The 9,922-nt window shown below is 44.0% G+C and overlaps 1 protein-coding gene across 1 annotated transcript; it reads right to left on the bottom strand.

Annotated features, from left to right (window-relative positions):
* Positions 1 to 966: 966 nt before the first annotated feature.
* On the bottom strand, positions 967 to 4,257 carry GZMB (granzyme B). The gene is made up of 5 exons (XM_003809116.5): positions 4,118 to 4,257; positions 2,927 to 3,074; positions 2,335 to 2,470; positions 1,870 to 2,130; positions 967 to 1,226 (listed from the first exon to the last, which is right to left on the bottom strand). The coding sequence occupies exons 1-5, from the start codon at positions 4,170 to 4,172 to the stop codon at positions 1,083 to 1,085; spliced, it is 744 nt and encodes a 247-aa protein (XP_003809164.3). The 5' UTR covers positions 4,173 to 4,257; the 3' UTR covers positions 967 to 1,082.
* Positions 4,258 to 9,922: the final 5,665 nt, after the last annotated feature.

The following is a 9,922-nucleotide window of genomic DNA, read 5'->3' on the forward strand; positions in this document are numbered from 1 at the left end:
TACATAGTAAGTGCGCAATGAGTATTTGTTTGTTTATTGATAGAAAAGATTGTGCTTTCTAGTCCTTCTGCAGAAAGGAGTCCTTTTGAACTCAAAGGGCTGATGTAGCCCAGGTGGCTAGCAGGGAATCTTAGCCTAGAGGCCAGCAGTGACCAAGAGGAACAGGTTTAAAGGGGCTCAGCCTGCTGACTGCCCAGGTGGGCAGTGAACCTTGAGTGTATGGGAGGACACTGGGTTGGATGGGTGGGGTTGAGCTGGCCCTACCTAGGGGAGAGATGGAGCCAAGGGTTGGAGAGAGACCGTGCCAGCCTTGTCCTCCATGGGTCTTACCTGGTGCCACACAGGCCTGGTTTTTCTGAGGCCCCTCTCTGCCAGGGCATGAGATGGGCTGGCATCTCAGTGGCAAGGCCCTTATGGAACCACATGGGTCTCTGGGTATCTTAGGTGGGTAGATATGAGGGAGGCGCCAGATCAGATCAGTGTGGTCTGGAGAGGACAAGAGTTGGTGGATTCTGAGAACACTCAGCAGGGATGAAGAGAAGGGGCAGCCAAGAGGCTGGAGGATGAGCTAAGCCTTGAGCTCAGAGGAGGGTAGAGAAACTAAGCCCAGGGGAGAATGAGGAGCCCCAGTGGGGGATGAGGAGTTAGGTCCCATGGTATTATCCCTTTTTTCTCTGTCATGTAACACTGGAGAAGGAGGTAAGAAGTTTACCCTAAGCCCCAGGACCAAAGTGGTCCATGTTGTCTCCTGATGGTGCTCAGCTTCAGCCTTGGCAGAAGGGCAGGCCCTGGAGAAACTGGTGTGGATAGGAAGGAGCTGGGTATCAGCTTCGTGTGGGGGTTTGGGGAGGTGGCAAGGGGTGAGGGGAGAGGAGAAAGCAGAAAACAGCAAAATTGTGTCATTGGCCTGCATAGCACAGATGTGGTGCCTGAGAATGAGGGTCAATGAATAAACAAGAAACCAGCTTTTCCACTCAGCTAAGAGGTATTTATTCAGTTGCTGGCACCTCTCCCAGTGTAAATCTGGCTTGGCTCCAGAGAAGGTGTTTCATCACAGCGGGGGCTTAGTTTGCTTCCTGTAGTTAGTGGCGTTTCATGGTTTTCTTTATCCAGTGTACAAAGCTTGAGACTTTGGTGCAGGCTCGTGGAGGCATGCCATTGTTTCGTCCATAGGAGACAATGCCCTGGGCCACCTTGTTACACACAAGAGGGCCTCCAGAGTCCCCCTGTGAATAGAGAGTGGAAGGACTGAGCTGATGCTCCTCCGGGTCCTGCCCTCTCTTCCATCTCAAGCCCCCTTTTAGAAAAGGCCAACTTGCACAGCCTACATGTGGGAGACCAGAGGGCAGGGCAGGCCGCTGGTGGCCCCCAGCTGCCAAGCTCTGGCCCTGGACATTGTTACTGCTTCACCTCATCCCAGGGGCCAGCCTCCGTCATGTCCCCCAGATCCTGAGATCGGAGGTATGTGGGACCGTTGGCTGTTTAAGGACCCAGAAGTGGGCAAGGAGGGCTGATGTCCACCATGGAGGACCAGCCCATTAACCGTGTTGGGTACCAGCCTGTGAAGACACACCTGGTTATAATTACTGCACCCACAGTGGGCACAGTTTCCTAATATCTGTGACCTGGAGTGGGTGGAGTGTTGCAAATTCATCCTTCCAAAGAAGCACCATCCACCATAAGCCTCCTGGTAAGTTTGCAGAGGCCCTAATTTCTCCCCAGCTCAGTCTAGTCCCCTTTTCTCTTTCCAGAGAGAAATATCACAGTCTAGTGGGTGAAGGAGTCCCCCACTACTTGAGTCTCCAGGTCTCAGATATTCCCCAAACATCTTTCTCCCAAGAGCCAATCCAGGCAGGTGCATAGTCTTACCTTAAAGGAAGTCTTTTTAATCTCTGGGTCCCCCACGCACAACTCAATGGTACTGTCGTAATAATGGCGTAAGTCAGATTCGCACTTTCGATCTTCCTGCACTGTCATCTTCACCTCTTGTAGTGTGTGTGAGTGTTTTCCCAGGGGGGCCGTCTGCCCCCAGCCGGCCACACTGCACGCCTGCCCTGGCTTCACCTGGGCCTTGTTGCTAGGTAGCCTGAGGGGCTGCACAGCTCTGGTCCGCTTGGCCTTTCTCTCCAGCTGGTGGGGAAGAGGCAAGAAAGTCCAGGTCAGCCAACGAACTTCTGGGCTCTGACACAGTGATGGGACTATGCTGTCTTCCCTCTCCTCTGAGGCATAGGAACTAACCAAGAGGCCAGGATGGAAAGGAGGGAAGGGCCTGCATCACAGTGGGAGTGAACCAACTGGTCCAAGAAGAGCAAGAGTGGCAGGAGTGTGCCTCACCTGCAGTAGCATGATGTCGTTGGAGAAGTTCTTAGGATTATAGGCTGGATGGGGGATGGGTCTTTTCACAGGGATAAACTGCTGGGTCGGCTCCTGTTCCTTGATATTGTGGGCCCCCAAGGTGACATTTATGGAGCTGCACAGAGAGCAGAGTGAGGATGGGGGTGGAGTCACAGGGTATACAGCTCAGAGACAGTGAAGAGCAGGTAACAGCTGGGGCAGGGCTGCAGCTGAGGGGAAATTAAGGGGACAGTCGGTCCCCAGGAATTGGAATTCTGGTAATTGCACCAGGTTTCTCAGGGTTCGGTTCCCCCTAGAAACACAGGTGGAATTGCTTCAGTTTGTATTCTTATGCCAAAGTATGCCCCCAGTTCTAAATATGGCAGGCTTGGTCACTCTGCTGTTTCTTACTTCAGCAGCGCCTCTGGAATCAACCTTCCCCTCTCTCCACAAACTTAACTGCCCTTTTCTCATCCTCTAAGGAGACCTCCTGGCATGTGTGTTCCCAGGAGCCCAGGGAGCTCCTTGGGAAGAAGGCAGGGGTCTCTGTGGAGTGTTTCCAGGAGGGTGTGGGCTGTTTTCTGCTCCTCACCTTCCCCAACAGTGAGCAGCTGTCAGCACGAAGTCCTCTCGTATCAGGAAGCCACCGCACCTCTTCAGAGTCTTCTGATCCCAGATCATAAGATAAGCCATGTAGGGGCGGGAGTGGGGCTTGGCCTCATGTCCGCCGATGATCTCCCCTGAAGGAAAAGTCTGTCTGCTTGTGTGCACCCATGGAATCTTCTGGGTGGGCACCTGCTTGGTGGCTCCAGAACTCCTGGGCATTTGGGAGCCTGGGATAGCCTGGAGTTGGGAGTGGCCTGGAGGAAGGGACTTCAATTTCCTGCTCTGAAAAAGGGAAGAGCAGCAGACTTTGGTCTGTAAATCTTTCTTCCATATGTAGTTGAAGGCGAGCATACCTGTCTTAGGGACAGTGAAATCCCAGAGGCTCCTGATCATTCCTCTCCTGACTTTGCTTTGTTTCAGGTGAGTTTCCAAGACCCTTATGAGTCCTGTGGTGTCTACGATAGTGCTGCTTTCTAATGGCCAGGGCGTAAGTGGAGGGATCTAGATACTGTCATATCCTGTTTCCTAGAGCCTGACATGTAGTGGGTGCCCAATAAATGTTCATGGCTGCATGATGGACTGGCTCCAGTTAGCCTCTGGATGAGGGCTGGTAGAGCAGTGCTGGTGGAATTCTAGAAAGCAGGGAAGTTGGGGCCTGCCATAGTGCCTCATCCTTGGAAAGAGGGGAGCCACCAAAGGCCAGGGAAGAAAAGCAGAGTTGGAGAATGGGACTGAGCAAACACATTAACAGTGTTCTGAGGACAGTGATTGCACCAATTCTGCTGTCAGCTGAGCTCTGGGTTTCTCTCCTAAGTAGACAGTGAGAGAAGCACCTGTCTTATCCCAGAAACAGAAGACAGGCCTACTCTAGAATAATTTAATATTTCTCTTTTCTAGTTTCCCATCCTCTGCCATTTACTTCTAGGAAAGTCCCACTCTCCAGGTGACAAAGGTGGGTTCTGGGGAAGGGATAGTACCTACTGGCTCTTCTTGAGAATGGCCTGCTGCTCTGCCATTCCTGCTGATAGCTTATCCAGCATCACACTTGGGGGGTCTTGGTAGAATGGGAGCTGGAGTTCAGAACATTCCTGGTAGATAGATGGATCAGGAATGTGGAGAAAGGGCAGGAGACCTGTGGGATGGGGTTGGGCCCCCGAGGGTGGAGACGGTCACTCACCTGCATCTGCCCTGGGCAGCAGGAGGAAGGCCAGCAGAAGCAGGATTGGTTGCATCTTCTCAGGAAGGCTGCCCTGGTTGGAGCTGCTGTTGTTTCCTCCTTGCTCTCTTTTAGCTCTTGGTAGAGGAAAGAGGTGGAGCAGGCTCAGTGACTTCATGTTCCCCTCTGGTTTTGTGGTGTCTCATCACAGATTTTCTGTAAATGCTGCCCACCCCCACTGCCTCTGCCTGATGACGTCCTCTGGGTGCTTGTGTGAGAATCATGCAGTGACCACATCATCACCCACAGCTGATGACTCAGAGTGGACCACCTATTCAGCCCAGAGCAGGAACCCAAGCCTATGAAGTGAACTGTAGGATGTGGTATCAGCCAGTAGAGGTACTGGAGCACCAGAAACCTGAGTTCCCAGTGATAGAACCGCCAATGCCTCATGGCCATGCTGCTAAATCCATCAGGATAGTTTCTTTAGCAGGTATGTGTTTGAGCCCTTCTGTTGTGCTAGAACCAAGCATGTTGGAGATGTGTCTCCTTCACTTAGAGAGCTGGCCATCTGGTTGAAGAGACGGAAATGCCAGGAGCCAGAGTAGAGTTTGGGGAGGGCTATGGTAGCACAATACACAAGGCAGTAACAAAGCATGGCCACCATCTACTAGACCCATCTAGCAACCCATTTATTATCATAGCTTCCTTTCTAGGGAATTTCTAACATCCCTTATTTAGTTACAAATGTTTAGTGTGAGAGTCCACCTCTTTTCTGAATGCTTTCAATAAAAGTCCTGTACTTGACATTTTATTGGGCTAGATTAATGAATTGCTAGGAGTCGAATCCACTTTGGGTAGGCTGGGGTCAGTCCACTCAAGCCACTAGAACCAAGAATGAGAAAGGGCTGGTTCTCTAAAGGACGTTTGTGGTGCTAAATTGCTGATACCATATGAAGTGAGGAAGCATGCCAGGCAGCCAAAGATCAGTAGTTGTCTTGTTTAGTATTCTGTCTCCTGTCCAGAGAGCCACACTTCTTACATAGCAGGCTCAGCACATAACAGGCTCACAGTAAACATTTGCTAAACAAACTACACTAATGCTATCATTATAATGGATGTGAAAGATTGTTGTTTCTGAACAGCCCGTGCCCAATTCTGTTAAAAGACAACTAAGTCTCTCTACATGGTTCGATTCTTGTGATTTGTTTCTACCTTTATATTTTCTGTGAGGAAATTTTTCTATGAGGAATGGTATATCTCAAAATATAGAATTCCAGTGTAAACGTCTTCCTTGTCAATAGCAAGCCAGCTACATTTATCAAACTTCTATTTTTTGAACCTAGCTTGCCCCATAGTAGATGTTTTAAAAATAATTTTTTCTGATTATAGTCATAATATATGTTTGTTAAGAAAATTTGGAAAGTAGGAAGGGAAAATATCACTTTTTAACCTGTCTCCCACAGACTGACTGTTACCATAAGCAGTGTGTTTTAAATACTTGGGATCACATTGTACATACAATGCAATTTATTTTATCCTTGATTAACCCTACAAATTAAGCATTTTCCCCATGCTCGTAGAAATCTTAGTCAATACAACTATAGTCTTTCTTTCCTAGGCATTAAAAAATTTAATATGCAAGTAATTTTTAAATAATTTTAGCAAAGAGAAAATAATGAACATTACCTAATCTCTCATCATTCACTGATAACCATCTTTAATGTCTTGAAATATGCTCTAGCACATTTTTTCTCATGTAATATCTGCATTTTTTAAAATTAAAAGGGGATTATGCTAAACATAAGTTTATGACCCATTTAAAAATTGAGGTAAAATTCACATAACATACAATTAACCATTTTAAAGTATTCAATTCAGTGACATTTAGCACATTCAAAATCTGCAACCACCACCTCTGGATATTTCATATAAACGGACTCACACAATACATGACCTGTTGTGGCTGGCTACATTCACTTGTAATAATGTTTCTGAGATTCATACAAGCTGTAGCACATGCCAGTATTCATTCTTTTTAATGGAAAAATAATATTCCCATTGTATGTTTATACCACAAGTTATTTGTTCATCTGTCAATGGACATTTGGGTTGTTTTCATCTTTTGGCTATTGTAGCTAATGCAGCAATAAGCATTTGTGTACAAATTTCTGCGTGAACAATATGTTTTCAGTTCTTTTGGATATATACCAAATATATATACTTTTGGAATTTCTGAGTTATACAATAATCCTATTTTTAATTTTTTAAGGAACCACCAAACTGTTTTCCACAGTGGTTGTACCCTTTTACATTGCTTACCAGCAACATAGGAAAGTTCCTATTTCTCTGCATCCTTGCTGACACTTGTTATTTTAAAATTATTATCTTCATCCTAATGGGTGTAAAGTAGTATGTCATATGGTTTTGATTCACATTTCCTTTATGAGTAATGATGTTGAGCATCACTTCATGTGTTTGCTGGTCATTCGCATATCTTCTTTGGAGAAATGTTGATTCAAGTCCTTTGCCCATTCTTAAAATTGCATTGTTTTTGTTTTCATTGTTGAGTTGGAAGAGTTCGTTATATATTCTGGATACTCAGCCCTTATCAGATATGTGGCTTGTAAATATTTTCTCCCATTCTGCAGATTGTCATTTCATTTTCTTGATATTGTCATTTCATGTGCAAATTAAAAAAAATTTATGCATTCAAATGTATCAATTTCATCTTTTGTTGCTTGTGCTTTTGGTGTCAAATTTAAGAATCCATTGACAAATCAGAAACCATGAAGATTACTTCTGTTTTCTTCTAAGAGTTTTATGGTTTTGGCCCTTATATTTAGTGTTGATTTATTTTAAATTAATTATTGTATGTGACATAAGGTAGGAGTCTACTAGAGTATTTTGCACATGGCTATCCAATTGTTCCAGCACCACTTGTTGAAGATATTATTCTTTCCCCACTGAATGTTCAAGACCCCCTTGACAATCCTTATCAAAAATCAAATGGCCATAAATGTTGAGTTTATTTCTGGACTCTGAATCTATTCCATTGATCCATATGTCTATCCTTATGCCTTTGCCATGCTGTTTTAATTACTGTAGCTTGTAAGTTTTGAAATTGAGAAGTGTAAGTACTCCAACTTTGTTTTTCTATTTCAATATTGGTTTTGCTTTTTCGGATCCTATGGAATTACATATGAATTTTAGGATTGGCTTTTCCATTTCAGCAAAGAAGACCATTTGAAATTTTGACAGAGATTGCATTGAATCTATAGATTGCTTTGGGAGGTATTGCCATTTAACAATATTAAGTATCCCTATCCGTGAACATGGGACATCTTTCCATTTAATCAGCAATTATTTGTGGTTTTTAGTGTACAATTCTTTCACTTCCTTGGTTAAATTTAGTCCCATGTATTTTATTATTTGGGATGTTATAAAGGAAATTGTTTTCTTAGTTTCCTTTTTTTATTGTTCATTGTGGGTTTGTGTATAGAAACACAACTGATTTTGTACCCTGAAATTTGTTGAATTTGCTTATTAACTCTACTAGTTTTTGTGTGGATTATTTGGGATTTTCTTTGTATACAGTCATGTCATCTGCAAATAGAAATAGTTTTACTTCTTCCTTCATTTGGATACCTTTTCTTTCATTTTCTTACCTAATTGCTCTGTTTAGGAATTCCAGTGCAATATTGAATAGCAGTGATGAAGTGAGCATCTGGTTGGATTTTCTATTTCTTCTTGAGTCTGTTTTGGTAGTTTCTGTGTTTCTAGTAATTTGTCCATTTCATCTAGACTATCTAATTTGTTGGTGTACAAATGTAGATAGTATTCTTTTATAGTCCTTTTAATTTCTCTAAGGTTGGTAGTAATGTCTCCACTTTTATTTCTAATTTTAGTAATATAAGTCTTCTACAAACTTCACCATCTCCTATATTTTTCAGGGACTTGGGGAGAAAAATTAAGGAGGTGCTGAAGAATAAAAGTCTTTTGTCTATATCTCTGATGTTAGATTCTGATTCTGTTAGAAGAGAGAGGTACCTCAGTGGCTACCATATGGTGATGGAAAAGTTTATTCAGATTACACACTCTCTTCGCTTTTATTCCTTATTTCCCTGCTGTTCTTAATCTGTAGAAGAATGTCATGCCTTGCCCATGAAGGGAAATACTCTTGGGTATTAGCCTTTCACTGAACCACAGCTAGTCCCTTTTGGAAGTGGCCAAGGCCAATCCTTACAGGTAAATGAGAACAGCACAATGACATGACATTCCCACACTCATACATGACATTTGATTCTGATGTTGTGACCTGATTTCCCTGAGCTTGATCATTCTCTTAAGTCATGGCAAAGTCAGAACTTACAGGCATAAGGAGCCAGAAGTTGGCCCTAGATTTCATTTGACCATGAGACTCAGCTATGTTGTAGAGAAGAAAATCTGTTTTTTTGTTTTGTTTTGTTTTTTGAGACGGCATCTTGCTCTGTCACCCAGGCTGGAGTGCATTGGTCCGATCTTGGCTCACTGCAACCTCCGCTCCCTGGGCTCAAGTGATTCTCGTGCCTCAGCCTCCGGAGTAGCTGGGATTACAGGTGTGTACCACCATGCCCAACGAATTTTTGTACTTTTAGTGGAGGCAGGATTTCACCATGTTGCCCAGACTGGTCTTGAACTCCTGGCCTCAAGTGATCTACACACTTTGGCCTCTTAAAGTACTGGGATTGCAGGCATGAGCCACCACACTTGACCTGTAGAGAAGACATTCTTGTCTCAGTTAAAAGTTATCTCTGCATTCCTATTAGGATAGGATGCTAGTCAGAATTCCTGGGATATGTACATAAAATCAAAAATAATTTGAGATAAAAAATCTGTCAGCAAAGAAGAACTTACGTAACATATTAGAGTGGAGAATGTGGTACTTCCATTTTGCTTCTGTGTTAGTAAGGATTGGGAAGAGGGCAGAGATGGGAAGAGAAAAGTGTTTCTAGGACAGACATACATCTATTATTTTTCTGGAGTTTGAGTATCTACTAGAACACCCTTTAATTTTCCCTTATTGCCTATTCTTATCATTGCCCAGCCACCATCACAAATGAAAAAAGGATGGAGAAGAACAAGTCTGGATGTTGGGTTGGGGACAGTCCAGTAAGACTCTGGAGTGGGTAAATGTCTGGTGTGGATGAAAAGAGGCCTACAGAAGAAGGGGGAGTAGAAGTAGGTTTGAGTGAGAACAGTGTGCCCACCTCCACCAAACCGGGAGCAAGTGTGACAATACAGACTCAGAAAAGTAAATTGCCATGGACTGCACTTCTGGGTTGGAGCAAGTTGAAAGGCATCAATGTTCTGGGCTGTGATGTCACCTTCAATGTGACCTTGGGTCATTCTCAAGACCCACTCCACATCCCCATAACCTGGGGGTTTTTACATTCCCAGGATCTTTGCCCACCAAGGCCACCGCACTTTCCCAAAGCATCTTGTTTCCACAGAGGCTGAAGTTCACATACTAATGTTCTGGAGTGATGGACTCTCTCTTAAGTATCTTGTTTACAGTCTCATGCTGTGCATTTTTTTTTTTTTACCATGTCTGCATGGGATATGGCAAAGGGTTTGGTTTAGTGTAGGTAAAAAGAATGCTGCAGAATCATTCGCTAGAACCTTTAGCATATGATGGCAAAGTTGGTGGGTCTTTCTCTTTTTCTCTCTATCTCAAAGTTCAGGGCAAGTATAATAATAAGTTATTGTGTTTGGAAACAAATTCATGCTTAAGCATTCTTATGTTATATCCCCTCTCTGTTCCCCAGACGTGGTATGACATCTACT

This window comes from Pan paniscus, chromosome 15 (assembly GCF_029289425.2).
Source record: "Pan paniscus chromosome 15, NHGRI_mPanPan1-v2.0_pri, whole genome shotgun sequence".
Classification (NCBI taxonomy): domain Eukaryota; kingdom Metazoa; phylum Chordata; class Mammalia; order Primates; family Hominidae; genus Pan; species Pan paniscus.